The sequence below is a fragment of the Rhineura floridana genome, chromosome 11 (assembly GCF_030035675.1).
Source record: "Rhineura floridana isolate rRhiFlo1 chromosome 11, rRhiFlo1.hap2, whole genome shotgun sequence".
Classification (NCBI taxonomy): Eukaryota; Metazoa; Chordata; class Lepidosauria; order Squamata; family Rhineuridae; genus Rhineura; species Rhineura floridana.
The window spans coordinates 19175900-19201632 of record NC_084490.1 but is presented as its reverse complement, the minus strand read 5'-3'; the positions used below and the strand labels follow the sequence as shown (position 1 = coordinate 19201632).

Below are 25733 nucleotides of genomic sequence, written 5' to 3'. Positions count from 1 at the left end.
TGGGACAGCAGAGGCGAAAAAGAAGGGTAATTAAATATTTCTAAGTCCCATTATGGCTCCACTCCTCAGTTAGCCTGTTGGTTCCTCTTAGTGTGGCCTGGCTATAAATGAACATAAGAACAGCCCTGCTGGACCAGGCCAATGGCCCATCACCACCCAACCAGATGCCTATGGGAAGCCCACAAGCAGGATCTGAACACAACAGCACTCTCACCCAATTCCCTCTCTCCAGGTCTTTAAACCTCCCCAGAAAGCACACCAAGGGTACTTCCAGATTGTCACTGCTTTCAGGTGGGATTCAGTCACAACCTGACAAATTCAGGCTGCATAGTGAAAGCTGATTTGGAGCTCTTGTGAAAGAAATGTGCTTCCCCGAAAGATGGGATTTTGTGCAATGAGGAAAGTGATGGGAAAATGTGCTGGAATGTGTGGGGATAACCCTTACCTGACACAACAGCACCTAATCTCCCCATAAGGAAGTCAGGGGGAATGTTCCTTAAATAGCCAAAATGTCTAATCTCCCCACAAACAAATTGGAGTTGAATACTCACTAAACAGATCTTCTGGAAGCGACCCAAAGGCCCTGACCATTATGGCTTCCTGATACAATATATTAAACCTTAACTCTCTCACATAGCACCCAAGAGGGGCCTTTATCTAGTAAAATACATCCATCATCTTTATCAATCATTGTTAAATAAATAAAGTAGATCAGCAAGTACAATATAAAGAGGGTCTGTGAGGAACCATCTCTATATGAGGAACCTGAAAAGTGGTGATGATTGAAACTTCACATTGACACCAGCTCTGATGACTCACTCTCGCTTTCATCATCATCATCATCTTCCTCTTCTTTATTCTTCTTGCGGCAAAAGTAAGCAAACAGGCTACAAAATAAAAGAAGGTTATGGAGCAGGGAGGGTGTGGAGTCTCAGCCATCAGATTTCAAACTTTCTATGGGGCCTTGTCTGCTGAAGAAGCCCTGTGCATGGGTCGTGGAGCCCTAGCGTCTTGCAGAGGATTCTGGCAAGTGGCCTTATTACCATTGCTTAGCAGGACCTGATACTGGACTTGCAGGACAGGCTAAGATGGCTCACACCAAGGATGTAATCAAACATTTGTGTAAGCCTTTAAAAACTATTTTAGGGACGTTTTCTGCCATTACTGATCTTTTTATAGAGAGTTCAGTAGGCATTTCCCACTCACACCTTATTTCAAGCATGTTGATGATAAATGACAGAACTTAGATATATTTGGATTACCAAAGTATGATACGTACATCACTCTACACAGCCCTCTGCTGATCGCAATCTATCTCCAAGTGTCCATCCTTTAACCTCTGTTCCAAGGATGATGCTGGTGCAATATAATTTTTGATAAGGAAGGCAAGTTTCCATCTTTTCATCTGACTAGGGCTTAGTCCACACCTGCACATCTAAGTAGAATAGGCTGTACTACTTCAGACTGCAGGAGGGGGACCACATTTTTAAGTGTTCCCTTATTTAAAAAAAACTTCCGTCCAATTATCTCTTGTATAATACAATTTTATATGCTATATTCACTAATACATGCATTTTTATGCACATTACATTATTATGCACATTTCTTAGCTGGAGAACTGCACTGAGAAATTCAAACCGCAAATTTTGAAGGATGACTGCATTGCGGTTTCTCATTTTTGTTTCCGGAAGTGCAAATGCTAACTGAACTGAGTTTCTCACCTGTCCCATCTATGGCCCAGTCTCTCATTCTGCTGCAAGGGATGGACAGACAAAGGGAGGGAGAGAGGACTATACAAGCTCTGAACTATACCATTTCAGACAGCAGGTGGGGAGTACCTTTATAAAATGTTCCCTCATTAAAAAAAAGCTCCAAGAACTCCATGCAATTAAAAAAAATAAATTAAACCAGCATGGCCGGGGAAAAGATTCTAGGCCAACTATGCTAGTGGGGTATTTTTTAAGTGCAAGGAGCATTTTTACATATTCAAATATGTCGTTCCCCCCTTCAGAATGAAGTGGTACAGTTCACTTTCCTGCCTGAGGACTTTTTGCACATCATTGCACCAGAGGCTTAACAGGAAAGGGCAAGTGGCAACCTCCAAGGTGCCAACATCAGTTTCAACCTGCAGCTGGGCTATGTGTAGGGCACTGCGTTATTTTCAAGCTTAGGCTGACATTTGGGAGAGGAAGCTCAAAACCGAGCTGTGGATGTGGCATATCCTAGTGTTAACCTGTTTCCAGTCACCCTCTGCGAGGGCAAATGAGGCTATGTGTGAGTGGGATGCCATCCCCACCCCAAAACTCACAATGCAAGGAAGATGAAGACAAATAACCCTGCTGTGCTCCCAATCACTATCCAAACTGTCCAGTCTGCTTGAGGAGGTGGCGCCCTGGAAGAGATCCCCAAGACAAGAGGGGGTCTGGGGGTTCCCATTGTAGTATTCCGCGGCCGGGGGAACCAAGTGGTCTTCCCAACTGAAGGCACCACTGATGGAGAAAGAAGAGAGAGATTAAAAAGAAAAATTGAGAGTGATCGAGAATGGGTTGTAAGGTTCTTGTTCCTGGGGGATGGAAGAGAATTCTTTCACCTGTAACCTTTAATCAACAAATCTGTGGAGTTAACTCTTTAAAATTATTTTTAAAAAGGCATCCCTGGTTAAGTGGGTTATACTTTCACACACACATAGTTTTTTGGGGGTAAAAAACAAGGTGCCAGTACTCATATCTTGATAAAAATGGACGCCAGCACAAAATGGCTGCCATGGGCAGCCGAAAAAAGTACTGGTGACTACTGTCAGGAAAAAAGCCCTGCATATATATCAGTATAAGTTCTTATAAAAACTGGTGGGCATCATCTTAGAAGAGGTGTGTGTGTGCCTTCCACCTCACACTGGTAAGAATGACTCTTTTTCCTTCAGACATCTTTTTTATTGTGCATTCATGATGATTTGCGCTCATGATTTGCTATCAGAGCAGTCACATCTGATCCTGCTTTCAATACTGTTTGCGCCTGCAAAAGTTTTGGGGAAATCATACTGCTTCATTTCCAAACAGTGCATACCTTCCTGCTGAAATCCCCTAACTTTTCATACCACAAATGTTCTGGGGGTTTTGTCCCAGTTTTCTTGCGTTATAGTCACTTGGGACAGCAATAATGTGATATAGCACTGGGGAAGCTTCACAGAACAACACGCAGAGCAATCCAAATGCCGGGAGGCGGGTGGCAGAGGAGTCTAGAGTTGCCTACAGTTCCAAGCTCCCCCTGCTGGCTACTTTACAATACTACAGGTTTGCAAAGCAAAATGCATTCTAGTTCATCTAGTGATAACAAAAGCAAGATTCAAGGCTACAGAAACGACTAGATCCCCTTAGCCATGTTTCTACTGGAAGTGACATAGCTGTGTGGTAGAATGCATCCTGCTTTGATTCCTGGACTCCTGCATTGAGCAGAGAGTTAGACCTGATGGTCTGATAGGCCCCTTCCAACTCCACTATTCTATGATTCTATGATCCTTTCCATCTAGTCTACGGAAAGACCAGCTCCATCAGGCTCTTCCTTCAACTTTCATCAGCAGCCATTCATCAGGCTACAGGAGATGGAGAGAGATGGCACTGCAAGAACTATGTAGCTGAGAAGAAGCGCCTGAGTTTTTTTCCTCCTCCCTCCTAAACCCTTTTCCTTTTATGCCATGTCTTTTACACTATGGGGACTATTATCACTGAAATTTGTAAGCCTCTCTGGGAGGCTTTTTGGCTGAAAATAGAGATAAAATGCGTTAAATAAATAAATTGTACATACAAAGGAATTCCCCGGCATTTCCCCTTAAAGAAACTCAGGCAGCAGGACTAGGAAAGGTCCTTGCCTATGGTACCTTGAAGAGCCACTGCTAGTCAGAGTAGATAGTACTGGACTACGCCCACCCATGCATTCAAAGGGTGCATTCAGAGGCCTTTGGACCACATGGGCTAACACTGCCTCCAATGTACCCAGCACCCAAACACACACCACTAGCCACACATTAAACACACGTGAGAAGGAACTTCATGCACATGCATAGTTTATTTATTTATTTATTAAATTTATATCCCACCCTTCCACCCAGAAGGAGCCCAAGGTGGCAAACAAGCAATAAAACACTAAAACAAAATCTATAAAACATCTTACAAACATCTTAATAATACCTTAAAAACAATGCCAACACTGATGTAGGCTCAGATAAGGTCTCTACGTAAAAGGCTTGTTGAAAGAGGAAGGTCTTCAGCAGGAACCAAAGATACAACAGAGATAGTGCCTGTCTAATGTTTAAGGGGAGGGAATTCCAAAGGGTAGGCACCGCAACACTAAAGATCCGCTTCCTATATTGTGTAGAACAGACCTCCTGATAAGATGGTGTCTGCAGGAGGCCCTCACCTGCAGACCGCAGTGATCGACTGGGTATATAAGGGGTAAGATTATCTTTCCGGTGTCCTGGTCCCCAAGCTGCATGGGGCTTTATACACCAAAAACATCACCTTGAACTTAGCCCAGTTGAGCTTCTCCTGCCTGGCTGAGGATTTCTCCTTGCATGGAGGAGATCTCCCCCTCAGAGGTGGACAATAGGTGGCATGGTGGGGTGGGGCTAACCCATGCAACTTCATGGCCCCATACCGAGCTCTTTGACTCATGTGTGTGAACCCCTTAACGTAATGCACCGTGATGTGGTTCCTAGCTCATATTCACTAAACTCACCCTGTACTTGGAAGTCAAGCTGGCTGGAAACAGATCCATGTGGATCAATCATATCACACCGGTATCTGCCTGCATCATTTACATTTGCCTCCTTCTTTACTAGAAAGGGATCCATACCACTTGTCATCGGTTTCAGCTTGCCATTCACTATCTAAGAAGAAGGGTTGGATTTGAACATTCGTTTTAAGGTGTAAGCAGTTCTGTCAGCATTTATGTTTCTCTGCTGACATGACCTCACAGGCCCTCTTTTACTCCACATCCCCCCACCCATGGTGTTCAAGTCTGATGTCAGACTCCAAAACGAGTTGCAGCACCACAGACAGCTCCAAGTGAACAACTTGCTCCAACCAAGGATGGGGGCTAGCTGAGCCTCTGTAAGCATCCGCCCCCAGCCAGACTACCTCTTCTAGGCTTCTGGTGGTATGGGAGGTTGCTCTATGGGCTCCTGTCTGCCAGCCCCAGGCTTAGGGGTCTCCTGATCTTCAGGGGCAGGCTCAGAGCCCTGACCTTCATCTGACTCCATAGGTGGCGATTCTGTAACTTCTTACTCTGAATCTTGATTGCTACTAGCCTTTGGGGTCATTACAACCACCCATCATAGTAACAGGTATTTTGCTTCCGGGCCAAACGAAAAACATAAAAAGAGTCTGCTGGATCAGGCCAAAGGCCTATCTGGTCCAGCATCCTGTTGTCACAGTGACCAACCAGATGCCCATGGGAAGCCCGCAAGCAGGACCTGAGCACAAGAGCGCTCTCCCCTTCTGCAGTTTCCAGCAGCTGGCATTCAGAAGCATGCTGCTTCAGACCATGGAGGCAGAGCATAGGCATCATGGCGAGTAGTCACTGATAGCCTTATCCTCCATGTTTGTCTAATCTTCTTTTAAAGCCATCCAAGTCGGTGGCCATCACTGTCTCCTGGGGGAGCAAATTCCACAGTTTAAGTATTTGCTGCATGAAGTACTTTCTTTTCTGTCTTCAATCTTTCAACATGTCCACAAGTTCTAGTGTTATAAGGAGAGAAAAAAATCTCTTCCCTTACTCCATGTCATGCGTAGTTTTATACACTCAAATTCAAGTGCTGGTGCTTACTTATAAAGCCCTAAAGGGCTTCAGGGCTGAAATACCTGAAGGATCACCTCCCAGTGTGTGTCTTAAGATCTTCCAGAGAGGCTCTTGTCTGTGTTCCAGCGCTAGGTGAGACGTGCAATGGGTGATGTGGGAGAGAGTGCCTTTGCTGTAGTGGCAGTGTAAGGCCCTCCCTTTAGAAGGCTATTATCATAATAGCCAGTGCTATTATCATTTTAATGCTATATGGAGACCTGCTGGTTTGCCCAGACCCAGGGCCGACTTATCCATTAGGCACAGTAGGCACAGTGCCTAGGGCCCACAATACTGTAAGGGGCCCACGAAAATGTTTTAATTTCTTTTAAAATCAGAAGAAAAATAATGAACTTTTAGGGTTGAAGAAAATGTTTTAATTTTTTTCTCACATAAGAAAAAAATGAAACTTTTAGGGCCCACGAAAATCTATTAAATTTTGCCTAAAACAGAAAATAAAATAAAATGTTGAAGTATTTCAAGTTATATAAAAAAACCATTTTTAATATTGATATTATTATTGAGGAAGGGGCCCATGAAGGCAAAAGTGCCTAGGGCCCTCAAAAGTCATAATGCTGCCCTGCCCAGACCATTTTAGTTAGCTGATGTTGGTTTAGCCTGCTCTGTGGGTTTTACTTGCTTCTGTTGTTTGCTGAGGTATTTTTATGGCTTTATCGCTGCGTATTTTATGGTTTCCTTTATTTTATGTGTTGTACCCCACTCTGGTATCTGCAGAGACAAAGGGTGGGTTATAAATATTTGTAATCAACAGCATCAGATGGTGTGGCTTCCACACAAGTTTGAACTGCAACTCATTTCCTTTGTTAACATGAAATGAGATCCAGAGCGGTGCAGTGGTTAAGGATGCTGAACTTGGGTCTCAGGAGACCTGGGGTCAAGCCTCTACTCAGACGTGAAGCTCACTGACTTGGGAGCCAGTCACACTCTTTGAACTTAATGGAGGATAAAAGGAAGGAACCCGTATGCTTCCCTGAACCCGGCTGCAGCATATACATATAATTAATAAATAAGTTAACCCTTGGCAGGGCGGGCAACAGGCCAAAATTCAGGGGCAATCGCAGAAGGTGTTGGGGAAGCAAGGGTAGGCGGAGGCTGCTGGTTAGGGGCACTGCCTACCCGGAAGAAGCTGTATCTCTTTGCGCCGTGGTTAAACTTGTGCCACTCCAGAGCACAATCCAGAATCAGATCTTCGTCCATTTCCACTTTCACCCTCCTTTCTGCAAAATCCAAAATCTATTCCAGTGGTTCTTCAGCTTTAATCTGCTACCACCCATCATGCAGGCAACATGCTCATCGATTGCTGTCCCCCCAAGTCACAAGTAAAACATTGGAACATAAAAACAGCACTCTGATAAGGCAACTGGATTGTGATATATACAGTAGGTCCATTTATGATATAGCACAGGAATCAGATTACTAGCAATGGGGAGAGGAGGAGCATGGTGGTGGTTCTTGTGTTCAGGCTGGAAGAGCAGATCTGGGGACAAGACTGATGAGGAAATAAGGGTTTTATTCTCAGGGCAGGGTGAGAAGAGTGGCCACTTTTGCATCAACCCCCCTCAAAAGAGGACACCTATTTGCATAAAATTGGCATATGCTAATTTAAGTTATAGACGCAAATCTAGAACTACAAGACCACAGACCATAGTGGGGAAGATTGACACAGAGACTGGTGCCTGCTCAATTGGCTATTCATCTCAGTGGAGCAGTGGATCTGCTCCAGGTTTTAGCCCAAACTTTCAAGTACCTTCAGCACTATGGACAGCTCCTTGAAAGTTCAGACTAAAACCCAGAGTGGATTCCACTGCCCCATTGACATGGAGTCACCAGCTGCCATTGGCTAAAGCACCCTCAGAGGGCAATCTATAAATCTTGGAGGGAATTCAGAACTTTGGGGGGAGCATATGGGAGGCAGCCCCACCAATCTGGCAAGTGTTGAGCCACACCTTCAAGGTTCCTCCCCTGCTCTTGATGGGTCTTTAGCTTTAAACCAGAGAGCCCTTCAAACAGGACTGCTCTCTGTAAAGTAGGGCATCTGTCCACCCTACAGGTGAGCAGTGTACACCTGTACACTGGCTGGCTGTCATTGCAAGATTTCAGATGTATGGCCCCATCTTGCCTGGTTTTTGGCCTCATGTTTTGGCCATCCTGGCTGAGAGACTCATGGGCCCATCTAGCCTGGCCTCAGGCCTCATTCTCTGGATCTCAGTCATGCCAGGCCCCATTTTCTATCACAACAGCTCAGTTCTATGGGTCTTTTTTTTTCTAAGCTCTCACCTCCACACCTGAATTTCCTGGTGCACGTGTAAGTCTGCGTGATGCACGAGAAGCAGTTTGTAAGCACATAGCTCATCATACCTGCAGAGTAAGAGTCTTTATCAGAAGAGGAGCAGAACGAGGGTTCCAGGTTTGAACAGACAGCCTGGGTGAAGATGGGCAGGAAGCAGGCAGACTGGAGAGCTGGTGACAGGAAGAGGTCATCCCTGCTATGTGACAATCATTAAGGGCCACAGCTCAGTGGCAGAGCATCTGCTTTGCAGGCAGAAAGTCCCAGGTTCAACCCCCCGGCGTCTCCAGGTAGGCCTGGGACAAACTCCTGTCTGAAATCCTAGAGCAGGGATGGGGAACCATTGGCCCTCCAGATGTTGCTGAACTACAACTTCCATCAGCCCCAGCAACCATGGCCAGTGGCAAGGGATGGTGGGAAATGTAGTTCATTAACATCTGGAGGGCCAAAGGTTCCCCACCCCTGTCCTAGAGAGCCACTGCCAGTCAGTGTAGATGCTGAGCTATATGGAGAAATGGTCTGGCTCAGGATCAGGCAATTTCCTATGTTTCTAAGAGTTGGCTGCCTCAGGTAGACAGCTTCAGGACAACAGAGGGAGACAGTACAGCTCTGACCCACCAAACACAAGCCAGTGGGAGATTCTCCTGTACATAAACCTTTTTGAAATTAATGATGGTGCTATTCTTGTGCAGCTGCTGTTCATTACTTCATTGAGGTTGAAGCGCAATGGTTGCCTACCCTATCTGGCCTGGCCCACTCCTACACCTTTAGCATCTGCTTGATATGCAGAAATTAGCCCATGAAGGCTTTTATGACATGAAGGTAGACGTTGTCATCTCCTGATTTTGGCACATCATTGTTACCAAAAAGCTCAGCCTCGCTGTCATTTTAAATATATCCCTAGCATCTTGACTCTGAAATCTTCATTTTGCCCAGGAAAATGTGCAAAGTGAAAGCGTAGGCATTCAGGTGCAGAAAGTTGCACTTTGTATCTGCTAATGTCAATTCTTATCAATAACAAAGACTCCCATTCGGCATATCAGTGTGAGAACTCCAGAATATGTATATCAATCAGTTCCCTCTTTCCCTTCCTCTCCACCCACCCCCAGCACCCCTAACCTAATCAAGTCATCCACGGCACATGTTGATTCAACTTGCTCAGAGTCCCTAATAGAGGGAGCCCCACACCTGAGGCACTCTGGCACAACTGGTAGTCCCATTAGTCCTCACTAGGATTACTTAAGGCGGAGGTGGGCAGATCATGATTTATAGGGAGACTTCTGGATGATCTATAGTAGATCTGCAGTTTGTTGAACAACAGCAACAGGGTTTCCACCTGACCTGGGCTCATCTACCAGACTTCCTTCCATTATAAACTGATACCCTTCGGGAAGATGACCCCTCCTGCTGACCTCTCCTTCTTCTACTCCTCTGACCACCGTCTTGCCTTTGTCCTTCTCTTCTGTAACATGTGGGCAATGGCCAAGCCTGGCCATTGCACCTCTGAGTTAGAACTAGACTGCCTTTCCTTGCTATATTTCTATAAATAAAGTAGGGGTAAAAGCTTGAACTCTTTACAGATAAATCTCACACACACACTCTTTCCAAATGAGCGGCTGAGGCTTCACCACAGCTAATCTCTGCAATATTCAACAGTTTGCTCCTCACCCCAACTTAAGGGTTAGAACTCTCCACAGGACATCTGCACATGGCTCACTGTTTGCATGCTACATACCTTTGCAGTGCTCACCTGTGGCAGGAAACCAAGTGGTCCACAACCTTAGATTGCCCTGCCCCAGTACTCTAGATCTTCCTCCCCCTTTCTTCCCTTATGTTATTGAGCCTCTAAGAGTTATTCTGTTCAGGATCTCTGGGGTCAGACCTTGTTGCTTCATTCCTAGCCTAGATTGTTCCACTCTTAGGCCGCATACACCCTGTACATTTAAAGCATACACACACACACAAGAATCCTGGGGACTGTAGTTTGTTAAAGGTGCTGCGAATGGTAGCTCGGTGAGGAGTAAACTATAGTTCCCAGGATTTTGGTGGGGAGAGAGAAAGTGCTTTAAATGTATGGTATGCATGCAGCCTTAGGCCACATGCACACCATACATTTATTCAATTATTATTCCACTTTAAACAGTCATGGCTTCCCCCAAAGAATCCTGAGAAGTGTAGCTTGTGAAGGGTGCTGAGAGTTGTCAGGAGACCCCTATTCCCCCCAGAAAGCTACAATTCCCAGAGTTCTCTGAGAAGAAGGGCCAGCTGTGAAACCACCCTGGGGATTGTAGCTCTGTGAGGGAATAGGGGTCTCCTAACTTTAACTCTCAGCACCCTTCCAAGACTACCCTTCCCAGGATCCTTTGGGGGAAGCCATGACTGTTTACAGTGGAATAATAGTGGAACAAGTGTATAGTGTGAATGTTTCCTTAGACAGCTAGGTTGCCTTCCCTGCCTCCTTTTCCGCAGTGTCCCCTACCTTCCTTCTGTCTTTGTTATTTTCATACCCAGTTCTTGTAGTCAGGGGGTACACACCACCTCATGTTTCCCCTCCAGATCTTTATCCAAGGAAGTCTCATACCACATAAGGCTTCATGGACCTGCAGGGCCCCACTCCCCCCCCCCGAGTTCTCCATTCTGGACACTGGAGTGGTGCAGCCCCAGAGAAGATTTATACAATTATCTCCCCAATAAAAGAGAAGAGCCCTTTTCCTTTCCCCCTTTGTTCCAGGAAAGGTAATATCTGCATCTGTCGGATAGGGATGGCAGGATCTGTTCGATTTCAGTTTTCTCAGTTTCTAATTTTTCCAATCTTAAACTCGCTTCTCCACATTTCTGCAGCAATTTGCGATTTTTTAAAAAAAATCCTCATGAAAATTCTTCTGCATTTCAGTGTGAATTTCTCCTAATGAACACATATTTGCATGCAGTTTTGACTAATGTACACATTTTTGCAAGAAAGTTATTCTAATATAATGCATTTTTGTATGTTATTTCCACTAATACATTCATTTTTATACACATTTCCCCCTAACATATGTATTTTTTAAAACTTTATTTGGTTGGACAACTGCATTGCAAAATTTGGATAAGTATGAATTTCAACGGATGGCTGGGTTTCGGTTCTCATATTGTTTCAGAAAGTGCGGATTCAGCTTTAAATGCAAACTTAATTGAATTTCTCCCTTGTCCTTGCTCCCAGGTTTTCTGTTTCCTGCTCTGCTTCTGCCTTTCCACTTCCCTAATTTCTCAGTCAAGGTAGTTGTGCTGCATCTGGCCAGCACTGTTTATATTTTGTTCTTCCCTCTCTAATCTGACTCAGATGTAGATCCCTGTCGATCTGGCACTCCCCACCTTCCTCTCACCATATTTGGCATTAGATCCCTCCTATCTCCACCATCTCTTCAATTTAACCCCAAAGCTGCCAGTCCAACTGGAATATTTCCTTAACAACCAATCTCTTTATTTTTTTATAACAACCTGTGTATTAATTAATCTTTCTTTAATTGCAAATATATATACTGCTTATTCACTCTAGCAATAGTGTAATTTGCCCCATGGCAGACTGTAACTCTAAGTGTAAGACCCAGAAACATGTGTCAGTTGGATACATGTGGAGCCTCCAGGTATACATGCAGGCAAAGACCGCGTGTGCACCATACATTTAAAGCACCCCCCTCAAAAAAAAGAATCCTGGGGACTGTAGTTTGTTAAGGGTGCTGGGGATTGTAGCTCTGTGAGAGGTAAACTAAAGTTCCCAAGATTTTTGCGGGAATTAAATGTGCTTTAAATGTATGGTGTGAGTGTGTACACAGCCCACATCACTCTACAACATAATCCTGCTGTTAAAGGCAGATCTACGGGAGGTGACTGATAAGCTATTATCTCTAACAGCGTAGAACTCTCCTGAGGCTTGTTTCCCATATTAACTAGCAGAGGGTTAGAGGATCTTTTGGATTTTCTGCTTCTGGCAGCAAAATGCTTCAACAGAGCCCTGAGGGAAGGAACAATGGTAGTGAATACGCATGGAATGCAGAAGTTCCCACATCTGATCTCTGGCATCTCTAGCTAGAACTACCTGGTAGCCTGTGAAATGAAAAACCTTTCCCTGCCGGAGACAAGTCTAGAGAGAGCTGCTGCCAGTTAATGTAAAGAGCGGCACTGGGCTAGATGCACCAATGGCTAGACCTTGTGCCATGCTTACTGATGGAGCCAGATGGGTATATCAATATACGCATCCATTTGTGGCAATTTTTTTTCTCAGGTAGGAGAGAAATTTTACCCTAGACATCTGGCAGATACTGCCTCCCTTTCCATCACCTGGTAGAAGAAAGTCAGAACATTTCTGCAATAGCCCCTGCAACATTATTAATTAAGTAATTAATTAATTAATTAGTTAGTTAGTTAATTGCCTGCCATTTACCATCAGGCCCCAAGGCAGGTTATAACAATTTAAAATTCAATATTCAGAACAATTTAAAACAAATCGGTCACAGGAATAGGATGGGCCCTCCTGAAAAACATATGTATCAGGTGTCAAAGGCCAGGCTAGAGGCATGTCTTCAGCACATGATGAAAAATGTATAGAGAAAGTGCCAGACACACCTTAGGGGTTGTCACAGAGAATTGCCCTCTCCTATCCACCATCATCGTGTGAACCTCTGAGGATGGTGGAACTACCAAGAGCCCCCCCCCCCACTGATCGTAACACCAGAGAGGGTCTGTAAGGATTGAGGCGGCCTTTCAGATATTTGGGGCCTAGTCAATTAAGGCTTTAAATGCTAATGTAAGCACTTTGAATTGGGCCAGAAACGAACTGGCAGGGAAGTCTCCATCAAGTGATGAAACCAGAAGCTGGCTTTTCCCTGCCCCAGTTATCAAAGGACCTCTTCATTATGAAGGAGGCATCATATCTGCCTCTTCTGGCAAGAACCAGAAATCCAGACCCTGTCAACTTCCTTAGTAAAAACTATTTAAAATGATGGTGAAGGGCCTGGAGATCAAGTCCTATGAGGAAAGGTTGAAGGAGCTGGGGTATGTTTAGCTTGGAGAAGATGGTTAAGAGGCAATGTGATGGCCGTCTTCAAATATTTGAAGGGCTGTTATATAGATGATGGAGCAAATTTGTTTTTAGTTGGTCCAGAGGGTAGGTCTCAAGTAAATGGGTTCAAATTATAAGCAAAGGGATTTTGAATAAATAGCAAGAAGCACTTCCAGATGGCACAAGGTGATTGACAGGGGACAGACTTCCCATGGAATGTGGTGGACTCTCTCTCACTAGAGGAGGTTTTTAAGCAGAAGCTGGATGGCCACCCATCATGATTGCTGTAGCAGCAGCAAATTACCTGCATCAAGAGAGAGTTAGATAGATGACTTTTGAGGTGCCTGCCAACTCTATGATTCCTCAGTCTGCTTGAATTAGCTGCAGCTGTGACAGGCTTTTGAGCAGCTCTTATTAAAATCTTATGAACATCAGACCTTTTCCCCCTCCAGAAAGATAGTATGCATTGGAATGCATCGGGAATAAAAAACAACCTATGCAGCTGTTCTAGCTTGTGTTGGCTGCTGCTTCTTATAGCTGTTTTTGATCTCTTGTTACTGAGTTCAGGATGTGGCAGCAGGAAGTCACACTGGGAAGAAGCCAGACAGGGACACAGGTGACTTCCAGCCCTGATCATACACAGCACCCCTTGAACAGACCCTTGTAATGCCCCTGTATTTTGATAACTGTAAATATGGTAAGTGCGGGTTTATTAAAGTATACATGGTAATTGGATTGCGTGAGAGGGGGGAGTACATGGGCTAGAATGCTAGAGAATGCCGTATGATGATTGGCTGAGCGTTTGAGTGGCTGAAGGTATAAATGAGAGGATGACAGTTGAGAGGTAGTTTGGGTTGTTGGGGTTTGAGTTGGTTGCGGGTTGGATTATATTTGGCTGGTATTAAGGCAGATTATATATGACTGGAAACATAAAGAGTGACACTATATGAAACCATATGCTTGTAATCTTGTTATTTCCTGGTGTTTATAAATAAATATTTTATTGGTTTACCAAAAGCCTGATCCTTGGCTGGGGTTTACACAGACCAGAAGGGAGGGCAGGGTAATTACCAAGGTGGAGAAACAGTATCAAATGGTGGCAGCGGTGAAGAAATAGTGTATCATCAAGTATCCAGGGCAACCCAGGGCTGTATGCTTTATTGGCACAAAGATACAGGGGGGTTGTGGCCTGCAAGTGCACCCAGACACAAAGTAACAATAAGCCAGAAGGAGACTAAGGCAAAGTCCCAAGGCAATATTGTGAAATAGGGAGTGGCTGGTGGTGCTGCCTAGCAGTGGGATCTTGCGAGATCTGTGCTAGAGCCGGTGAGAGAACAAATAAAAACCAGGATCCTGACTGGAGGGACCTGACAGGTGGTGGCCTGAGGTGGGATCACCACAACCCTCCTCTTTCCCCAGTCCCATTTTGCTCCAAAACTGACACTCACCACATTCATTGCTGCAGTATACTGCAAAAAGAAAGAAAGAAATTAGTTAGTAACGGAGGAATCCCCTCTGCCCCCTCCACTGCCAGTTACCCAGTTAGGATTGCCAGCATTTGAACCGACCCCTTTAACAGCAGCTGATCTGGTCACCATCCAGTGGTGGCTGGTGGCTCCATGTCAGTGAGGCAGTGGAATCCACTCCAGGTTTTAGTCTGAACTTTCAAAGAGCTGCCCAAGGTGCTAAAGCACATTCATTTAATTTTTTTGGGGGGGAGAGATGCAGAAAGGCCTCTTACCATGATCCCAGTGTATTTTTAAAATGTATTTGATTTTCAATGATACAATGTATATAAAGGGACAAGAATAAAACTGGCACACCCTAGCCCTCCCAAGACATTCTCCCGCCCCTGCCCTTGAGTGTCTAGATTTCTTGTTACCTGCATTAGCATATTTTTTATTATTCATTTCATTTTTACATTGCCCTTTCTCCAAATTGGGAGCTCAGGGGAGTGTTAAACATCATTCAAAACATTACCTTAAAACAAACAAGAAAAACTTGCTACATACAACAAAGCGTAACTTAAAAATTACAGTTGCCATATTACATCTGCTGGGTCCCTTATACATTTATCTTCCCAAACCTGGGTGAACAAGCATGTCTTTAGCTGACACTTTAAGGCCACCAGTGAGGGGACAAATATTCTTTGCCAGAGAGAGAATTCTGTAATTGGGGTGCTACTACTGTAAAGGCCCAGTCTCATGTAATATTCCCTGGGTCACCACCACAGGTGGGACTATGAGTGGAGCCGCCCTTGCCAAGACAGACAGACAGACAGACAGACAGACAGACAGACAGATAGATAGATAGATAGATAGATAGATAGATAGATAGATAGATAGATAGATAGATAGATAGATAGATAGATAGGCTTGGTCTGGAATCTCATGTTTTGTGATTCAGTCTCAAGGCCTCAAGGCAGCAAATCAAATCTCAGGGCCATCATCTAGTCTGGCACACCTGTGGTCTTCTTGGCCTTCTAAAGTGTGCTAAATTTGCTGATGCATACCTACCTATTGTAATTATTGCATGCATAACTTGGATGTGCCAAAATGAAAATTTATATACACAGTGCACACGAGTGGATTGTCACGCTTTTGCCAGTGGCGCAGTTAGGCCATTTTAGATCCTGTGCTTAATCGTCTTCCAGGAAGAGCCTCTTTAGATGGTCACACACATTATTTCACTCATTTGAGGGTCGGCCTACTCATACTACTGATGACTGGAGCCCTGGACTTTCGAAAGTCCTGCCCTGGCACAATTGTGGGTTGTTACTAATTACTATGATTTAAAAGAAGATTAGACAAATTCATGGAGGACAGGGCTATCAATGGCTACTAGCCGTGATGGCTGTGCTGTGCCACCCTAGTCAGAGGCAGCATGCTTCTGAAAACCAGTTGCCGGAAGCCTCAGGAGGGGAGAGTGTTCTTGCACTCGGGTCCTGCTTGCGGGCTTCCCCCAGGCACCTGGTTGGCCACTGTGAGAACAGGCTGCTGGACTAGATGGGCCACTGGCCTGATCCAGCAGGCTCTTCTTATGTTCTTATGTTCTTATGATGACTTTAAATGTGATAAGGTTTAGGTAATCAGTTGGGGTTATTGTTGGATTGTTATGTCTTGAAATGATTTGAAACTATTGTTATGTTTTCAAAATGATTGTTATTGATGTAATTTGCCTTTTTGTGCTATTGTAAGCCACTTCGAGCATATTTATATGAAAAAGTGGGATATAAATTCAAGTAAGAACAACAACAATAACAATAAACAGAGAAGCATATGCAGCTGGGGGGGTTAAGTATCTCACTTATCATTCATAAGAGGGTGTTCTCTCCCCGCCCCCATCATTTCTCTCCTTGATTTCACCCCAGTTTTTCTGGGCCTCTAACTTCTAGCTCTATCCCTTTACCAATGGGCCCAACCCTCTGACACCACCAGGCCCACCTCATGACATGTCAAGCCTCATCTCTCAAGTCTCATGTGTTAGGCTACTGGAGATTTAGCAATCCAAATGGACAGGAGTTCAGCTCAGGGCAAGAGTCTCATCCCAGTAGCCATGAGGAAGGCTGTGTAGACACCATACATTTAAATTACACGGCTTCCCCCCAAGAATCCTGGGAAGTGTGGTTTGTTTAAGGTGGTGGGAACCAGTCCTGTAGCCAGAATGAGGCAAATGGGTGCACTGCCCTCACCCCCGCTCAGAAGTCTGCTTACTCAAGACTTTCCTTGACTAAGGGTGGATTTTGCTGCCCTGGGCTCCTACTGGGAGGAAGGGCGGGATGTAAATCTAATAGATAGATAGATAGATCTTTTCATGATGACAATCCACCAATAATTACTTAAGTGATCCTGAAAAAAACCAGCCTATATAGTAACATGACCCTTTAAGAGTTAAATATTAGAACGTTGTATTATGGGTTAGAGCTAGACTCCACCCCTTAGATATTCCTTTGCTCTGCTTTTCATCTTCAGTTGTGATCTCTAGCCAGCCAGCAATAAAGAAGCATGTTTGTTTGCCTGCAGTAAAAAGTAAGGCTTTATTTATTCTGCAGTTATTATGATGAGTAGAGCAGGATTGGGTGCTTATTGCTAAAAGGTGGAATAAAGAGATAACTTAAAGTGATCTGAAAAATATTTACCTTATATTTTTTTAAAGTAGTCACTATATTCACAGCCATAGTGGCTTCCCCCCCCCTTTTTTTTTCTTGTGTACTTGATGACAAAGGATGTAAACAGTCACAGAGGAATACAAAAACTATTGTGTACACTATTGTTAGCTGGCTGGCCACCGAGGCTGTAACTCAGGCCTAATTTCTGATTTTTCCAATATGTGCAGTTCAGCATGTTTCTAGTCAGAAAAATCAACTCAGCAACCAGTTAGAAAAATCCAATTGCTTTCCACAATTAGTTTCCAATTGTAATAGTTAGTCTTCTACATAGCAACCAGTTAAAAAGTTGTCCCCTGATTGTCCAACAGGATGAAAAATCTAAAGGTCAGGGACAAGACTTGAAGGAGAGACTCTCAAGGAGGAGTTAACACCTTTTGGCATCCCCTTGTTCACTGTTTCCTTAACATTCTTTTTTCTTATGAAACAAAAAATATACCAGTCATTGAATTCCTGGTGTTCTGTTAACTTGACCTTTACACAGACCATTATGTAAGTTAACACACTCTCCACATGAAGGAGGAGTGAGGGGGAAAAGGCCTGGCCCTCACATCCTCTCCATCAGTGAATGGGGGAGGGGGAGGGATTGGTTGGCACTATGCACCTCTCCCCCAGAGATGCCCCCCCATCTAGAAAAGTGGCTGCCCCACCTAACAAGGATGGCTGGTTACAGGGCTGATGGGAACTGTAGCTCTGTGAGGAATAAAGTATAATTCGCTGGTTTCTTTGGGGGAAGCCATGTGCTTTAAAAGTGCTTTAAGTGCATGATGCGTACATGCCTGAATGCTTCCAGACAACCCGTTTAATGAGCATTAAGGCTGATTTATTTGCAGACAGATTAGATGACTTAGCACTTTAATGAACATTAATTCTGATTTGTTTGCGGGGAGGCTAGACAATGTTGTGACAAAGCAAGCATTATCCCACACTTTCCAGGGCATTTTCTGTCACTTTCCTTGTCGGAAAAAGTCTGATCTTTGGGGGAAGTGGGTTTGTTGCCTGAGAGCTCCAAATCAAATTTAATTGCACAGCCTGAATTTGCTGGGATGTGATTGAATCCCACAAAAATAGTGACAGCCTGGATGTGCCCTTAACCTCAAGATTTACCTTGGGTCATTACTTCTCACCACTGCTCAGCCCCAGAACCCAGAGGCTGGTCCTGGAATATATGCAGTAACAATAGCAAATAGCGGCTCTGAGGATTTCATGAGCTCTTTCCCCACACCACAGCCCTTTCTCTTACACATTTAGTAGGATTATGGAGGAGGGCTTTCAGAACAGAAGGGGTTTACTGCTAGGCAGATCACCCAAACCCTGGAACCTTTTGGTTTTTTTAAGAAATGAAGCTCAGCTTACACTTTGCAACCTGTGGCAATAGCTCGTGAAAAGTAGTCATTAGCTTCTGGAAGCATGACGTCATCTTCTTATGGAGTTGCACATCTGCAAAGGAAAGGCAAGAGGGAAGAGATGAGGATCCGTGTTGGTTCCAAGGTTTGAAGGGCCCTTGGGCATAAGACCCCCTCCCTGAGACCCCTCCCTCAGTGAGTCTTCCTCCTCCCTGTCATTTTCACTGGCTCCTCCTTCTCTTCCCCATCGTTACTACTACCTGCTTGCCTGCCAGCCAGAGACCAGTGGAGCAAGCAGGCAGTGGCACCTCCTCCTCCTCCTCACCACTGCTGCTGTCTGAGCCAGAGAGCGGGAGAGAGAGAGGTGGGTCAACAAGCAAGCGCCAGGGCCCACCCTGCTAAGGCGTGGGTCCTCGGCAGATGCCCAACCGTGTTGACTCTTGATGGCAGCCCTGTGCATGATGATGAGTTGTGAAGTTGAAAAGAAGTCCTCTCCTACTGGTGCTAAGGCCTAGGAAAGGCCCTAACATAGACATAGGGACAGCGGTAGCTGGTGACTCCATGTCAATGGGGCAGTGGAATCCCCTCCAGGCTTTAGGTTGGACTAAAACCCAAAGTGAATTCCGCTCAGTATTGTCTGCACTGACCAGCTGTGGCTTAGCGTACTCGCCTTCAAACTTACTCTGGAGGGTCTCCCAACATGCCAGAGCTGATGTGGGGGGGACATAGGGGGTGGCGGGGGGAGAGAGGAAGAAGATGTCTATTGTGTGAATTGAACTCTGTTCTGCTTGCACACAGACACCTCTGGGGGCAACCCAGCATGATTAGAAATATGTTTTAAATGTGGATTTTCCTTGGGTTTTTAAAAAATAAATGCGTAGATTCATGTGGAAATGGAATGTAAACAGACTTGTGAGTGCTTGCCAAAATGACATGGACTAGAATCAGGGTGTTTCCAGGCAGGTGTTTTATTGTGGGACTGGAGCTCTTAATGCAGTGTCCTCACAGTATCATTAGCATCAAAACACCAGCCTCTATCCTCCCCCCAAATTATTCCAGATTCTCCATTTATGGGAAAATCCAATTTTTAAAAAATACGTTGCATGTTACTCCAGCGGGAGTAAATAGGGATGTGCTACTTTAAAAAGACCACCAGATGGCAGTGTCCAGTTGATTGTGAAGGCCTTGGAATATATTATAATAATTGATTTGGTTGTTGATTTGGACAACAACCGACCATATATATGAATGAGTTGGAAAGGAAAGCTAGCTTGACCTGCATTTGAGGGGCATGCCTTGGAAGGTCATACACAGATTCTCCCTTTGTTGAATGCATTCCACAGTACATACATTCAATATATTACAGCCATTTGGAAGAAACTAGTCATGGATTCCTGGTGGCCATTCGATACCTTTCACTTTAGCACATCTCTACCTTTAAATTCATTTTCCATAATCTGTTTCATACAGCGTTTGAAGTTGGCAGCAAGATCCACTAGCGAAAATTCATCTAAAGAGAATGGAAGAGAGGAATAAAATATTGGTAGGGAAAACAGTAGCTAGCCTCCTTCCATCTTTTTCTGTCTGAATTGCCTTGTGAGTCAGCAAAGCTGACTCAGCGGAGTCCTGTCTGCCTCTTTCTCTAGATGTCTCCATAAAGCTTTCTTGCAAGGCCTGCTCTAGAAGACAGGAATCTCCACTGCAGTATCGGCTGGTGGCTCCGATGTCAGTGCAGCAGTGAATCTGCTCCGGGTTTAAGTTTGGACTAAAACCTGGAGTGGATTCATTGCCCCACTGATATCAGAGCCACTGGCCTCCACTGCTCCACTAATTGTCAGAGAGGGTATACTGCCTTTGAGCATGGAGGTTTTGTTTAGAGCAATCATGGCTTGTTTTCCCCATCCTTCCATTGTATGTCCTGTCTATTATTGTAGGTATACACATTCATATGTATTGGTGATGTACACTTACCTGGGACTGGGAGTAAGTTCCATTGAACTTAGTATTTATCTATACTGCCCAGGGTTGCCAGGTTCTTGGCCTGAGACTGATCCTGCACCACTCAGAGATTGGGGTGTGTGCAATGCTATATATCCACCCTGCCTGATTCTTCACTCATGCATCTGAGGAAGTAGATGCTGGCCTAAGAAAGCATATGCCTTTTAAAAATACAGTTAGTCTTTAAAGTGCCACAGACTCTGTTTTTTTCTGATGCTATGGACTAACATGGCTACACCTCTCCTATTTTTTACATGCAATTTAGACAAAAAGAAACTATCTAACTGCTTAAAAGTGTGGGTATGAGAGGTTTTTGTCAACTAACGTGAGCTTGTTCACCTGGCCAGCTTGAACCAACATGAGATAGCCTTGACCCTGGTCTTAACCTGGGTCAGTGAATGGGACTGCCTTCAAGTCAATCCTGACTTATGGCTACCCTATGAATAGGGTTTTCATGGTAAGTGGTATTCAGAGGGGGTTTATCATTTCCTTCCTCTGAGGCTAGTCCTCCCCAGCTGGCTAGGGCCTGCTCAGCTTGCCACAGCTGCATAAGCCAACCCCTTCCTTGTCCGCAACTGCCAGCTGGGGGGCAACTGGGCTCCTTGGGACTATGCAGCTTGCCCACAGCTGCACAGGTGGCAGGGCACGTAACCCCTGAGCCACTCACTGTGGGGGTGATCTTTAGCTGGCCCTTGACACCCAGGAGACACGAGCGGGGATTTGAACTCACAGACTCTGGACTCCCAGCCAGGCTCTCCTCCCCACTGTGCTATACCAGCTGGGTACCTATGGTACACTGTGCTCCCTGGGAACATAATGATGCTGAATTCCGAATAGACATATATTAGGTTTGCTGTTCTTAATTCTCTTTTAGAGTTAGCGTAGGAGAGCTTTATTCTCATGGGTTGGAATTGTGGGAAGGAAGCCAGGTTCCCCTCCTGTAGAATCCTTATATTTTCCTTTGAATTGTGCCCAGTCCCCCATTCTCGATTCACAATGGATAGATTTGTTATTAGAAAGCTGAAAGCCCATTGTGAGGTTGATGCTTCCAGTGGTAAAAGTATACCTACAACTTTCTGCAGTGGAGACCTGAATGCAGGGCCAGGAAAAATCTTCACTACTTCTTCCTTGGCAGGAAACTTAGCTAAGGGGGAGGGAGAGTCTTCCAAGATGAGAGCTCTTAATGTGAAGGGAAAGCCAGGACAAGAGTACCAAGAGATTTGGAAAAGAAGCCAGGAGTGGCTCTCTTAGGATTTGGTAACAGACAAAGCATATTGTGACATCTGTTGCTCAGCAGTAAATGACATGTTAAAGCCAAATGTGTTTTGCAAGCTGAACCTATACTGAGTTTGATGGTGCTTATTCCCAGGTAACTATGCACAGGATTGCAGTCATGCACCAGAAACTTAATTACGAAATTTTATTAGTAGTTTGTTTTGAATGCCTGTGTTTCTAAGGTGAAGCTTTTAAGCAGAATGTTAGAAAAGCAAGGTAAATAAAATACTGGTGGCATAACTCTGGATTTTCCTTAGGGGCATGGCTATGGGGCAGCCATGATGCACTTCACAGTTGTTAAGAATTGCCCCAAACTGTGCTTGCACTCACTTAGAGGATACTTGTTTAAGAGTCTGAAGTGAAAAGAAAAAGATTGCCAGTACTGTGAACTCTGTACATTGCTTAGAAACTGGGTTAGTGCACAGCAACTATTTTAAGCTCTGCACTGGCTCAGAGGCTAAAACCATGGCTTTACCAAATAAAGGCACCCAAGATGCTAGAATTTAGTCAATTTCATATTGCTAAGTCACCCTTCTGAGAAGGAGAAACAAGACTCCTGCAACTGAATGGCCAGGAAGATTAAAATGTTCCCCTACAGGTTTTTCTGTGTTACCTTTCTTAATGTCAAATTTGTGTCCATTTATTCTCTTGCGCAGAGACTCCTCAGACTGTCCTATGTACATGCATGTACAATTGCAGAACTTAAAATGACCATCCTAAAAGCCAATTTCAAAGACAGGACACAGCGGGAGACAGCTGAGATACCACTATAACCACTGGCCTGCACCCACCTTTTCCTGGGTTTGGCCCATCTCTGCCCTCCCCCCCAGAAACTGGAAAATCTATGCCCCTATGTGTTTGTCCCCATAAGTGAGGCCTTTCTTCCGCCTCCCCTAAATGTTGCCTTATTGGAAACTTATTGTTTAATCCATCCTATCTGATTTAAGACTCTCTTCTCTAGTGGAGAGAGTGTCCAGTGTGTATGAGGGAGGTTGGTCGAATCTTGCATGATACATCTCAGGGAGGTCTTCCCCAGCAAGAATGAATTTTCCACAGGGTCCTCAATGTTCAGGCCAATTCTCAGTTGGGTCCCCCAGCCAAACTTCCGTCTCTCTCTTTTATTTAGCAGCGTCTAGGACAGTGGTTCTCAAACTTTTTTGGTTTGCGGCGCACTGTAAAACATATAAAAATTTTCTGGCGCACTTTGTGTACAAAATTAAAAATATATTAATATATTTTAAACTATGAATAAAAATAACTTAAACTATAGAAAACTATTGCTTACCCTATACAAATGGGTTTCTTCCCATTTTTAAAATATACTTTCATAATATTTGAGGCACATCTAGCCACCTCTTAGGGCGCACCAGTGTGCCTGGGAGCACCGTTTGAGAATCACTGGTCTAGGATATGGAAGCTATTAGATTTACTTACTTATTTTTCTGGGCCTCTAAAATGTTGATCGTGCAAGCAGTGCAATTAATGCAGTTTAGTAATACGATCATGCCCTTCCTGCAATTTATACAATTAAAGTTCCTATCAGGGGGATGTGGAGGTCAGGTTCCTTTGCCCCCTAGAATTCTTAATATTTGCCCCCCCAAATCATGCATCCCTTGGGGGGAGCACTGGAAGGGGTGCAGCCATACCAATCACGCCCATATATATTTTTTCATCGATGCGCTGATGAGGTAGCTCCTCTAAGAAATGATCCAGGTGTGCCTTTAGGGTTGCTTTGAGTTCTGGGTTTCTGCGGAGCTTCTTCTCCAGGTAGTTGTGTTTGAATTCCTTCACAACCGCCATGGCATCTTGACTGCATTTCAGGCAGCCACGGGATTCTGTAATGATCTGGGCTATTAGCCAAAACATTAGCCAAGGCATCACCCTTTTCTGTGGTTGCCAGAAGGGAGCCTCAACCTATGTAGAGGTGACTTCATAGCTATGACATCACAAAGCCTGTATGTTCACAACCAATCAAAAGCACAGGGAAGATATATTCACTCTCAATGTAATAACAATTTTATGGTTTATTTATTTGAAGTGTTTCTATTTTGCTCTTCAGCAGGGTGTAGTCGCCCAGGGTCTTAGGGGGTGGTCTTAGACCCCTTACCTTTTTGGGAGCAGGATTCCAGCAGGGTCTCTATGTCTCCAGCATTCTACAATCCAATCAGCTTGAAAGGGAAGTGTGTTAGCCACCGAGAAGAGCCTTCTAACATGCTTCTTTGTCCTTTCCTGCTGATTGGAGCCAGAGTGAAAAGGGATGTGTCAGTCACTGAGAAGACTCTTTTCAGTGGATAACACTCTCCCCTTTCATGCTCATTGGCTTCTAGGGACTTACTTCTGTTGTTGTGGGAGAAGGCATTAACAAAGATCTCATTCTCAACCCAGCAGCAAAAATGGGGGGAGGGGGCATAGCTGGGACAGTCAGGAAGGGACTCTTAACTTCTGAATTTGCCACTACACTACTGCAGCTGAAAAAGGTTCCTAATGCACCCTACAAAGGCTGCGTACATACCATACATATAAAACACATCATTTTCCCCAAGAATCCTGGGAACTGTAGTTTGTTAAGGATGCTGGGACTTGTAGCTTTGTGAAGGGTAAGCGACAATTCCCAGGATTCCTTGGGGAAAGCCATGTGCTTCAAATGTGTTTTTAATATATTTTTATTTATTTATTTATTTATTATTTGATTTATATCCCACCCTTCCTCCCAGCAGGAGCTCTTATATTTATTTATTTATTACATTTGTATACCGCCCCATAGCCGAAGCTCTCTGGGCAGTTTACAACAATTAAAAACATTAAGAACAAATATATAATAAATATACTAATTTAAAAACACATTTTTAAAAACAATTTAAAAACACATGCTAAAATGCCTTGGAGAAGAGGAAAGTCTTGACCTGGCACCGAAAAGATAACAGAGTTTGAGAATTTTTGAGTGTTAACACACCCAGAGAACAGTGTTATAAGGGAACTTGGTATTGGGATGCTGATCTGACAGTGAGAGAGCCATTAATAAAGATAGGAGAAGAAACTTTGTTACAAGACATTTCTAGGGGGGATTTTAGGGTCTAACCTATATTGGGGTGTGACTGTTTTGTTCAGCCAGTTTTAAAAGAATGGTTATGAGCGCTGTCCAATGGTTGCTGTTGGTGGTGATAACATAGTCCTAGTCCACAGGCTTACAATATAAAAGACACAACACAAAAGGAAAAAGGATTGGGAAGGAGAAGGCAAAAAAGCAAACTCAGGCACTAGTTCTCTTTGTCGTTAATACTTCTGTTCAATTTCCCCCCCTCTTTCTACAACAGAGAACAAAAATGAGAGAGGGAACAGGGGGGCAGGGGGGCGGGTGAAACAGGATCTAATATCCATACAAGTACAACCATTGCCCAGTTCACAGTTATGCTTCATTTTCCAGCATCTCCAAGTAGGGCTGGGAGAGACTCCTGCCTGAAGTCCTGGAGAGCTGTTGTGAGTCAATGTAGACAATACTGAGCTAGATGGAGCAATGATCTGACTCGCAATAAGGCGGCTTTCTATATTCCTGTGTTCAAGCACACAGATCCCAATATTCACAACAGGACAACTGACAGCCCAGAATGCAGGAATGGAATTATATGTCACTTTAGTTTCTCTCTGTTTCTCATTTTTCCAATCTTAAATTCAGTTCTGCAGCAATTTGCGATTTTTTTAAAAAAATCGTGAAAAAAATTCAGCATTTTAGTGCAAATTTCTCATAATAAATACCTTTTTATATGCAGTTTG

General features: G+C 44.3%; 2 protein-coding genes across 9 annotated transcripts in view; one reads left to right on the top strand and one right to left on the bottom strand.

The window, feature by feature from the left end:
• Window positions 1-790: 790 nt before the first annotated feature.
• Window positions 791-23840, bottom strand: IZUMO1 (izumo sperm-oocyte fusion 1). The gene is made up of 9 exons (XM_061591607.1): window positions 23609-23840; window positions 20125-20199; window positions 18700-18783; window positions 14627-14647; window positions 8128-8208; window positions 6967-7067; window positions 4732-4882; window positions 2309-2489; window positions 791-887 (listed from the first exon to the last, which is right to left on the bottom strand). Exons 1-9 carry the CDS (start codon window positions 23838-23840, stop codon window positions 791-793), a joined length of 1023 nt encoding a protein of 340 aa, XP_061447591.1.
• NTN5 (netrin 5) overlaps window positions 17121-25733 on the top strand; it is a 58545-nt gene continuing 49932 nt past the window's right edge. For all 8 annotated transcript variants that reach the window (XM_061590451.1, XM_061590450.1, XM_061590449.1 and 5 more), the window contains exon 1: window positions 17121-17206. The gene's annotated coding sequence lies outside the window, so the exon portion shown is untranslated. The remainder of the gene's footprint in view (window positions 17207-25733) is intronic.

Bases quoted from the DNA above. Each gene is read 5' to 3' on its own strand.
- IZUMO1 (XM_061591607.1), bottom strand. From the start codon at position 23,840: ATGCCTTGGCTAATGTTTTGGCTAATAGCCCAGATCATTACAGAATCC. The intron at 8,209-14,626 runs GTGAGTGTCAGT...CTTACTCTGCAG, and splicing joins ATACTGCAGCAATGAATGTG to GTATGATGAGCTATGTGCTT. The intron at 2,490-4,731 runs GTGAGTTTAGTG...TTTCTCCATCAG, and splicing joins GCTTGACTTCCAAGTACAGG to TGGTGCCTTCAGTTGGGAAG.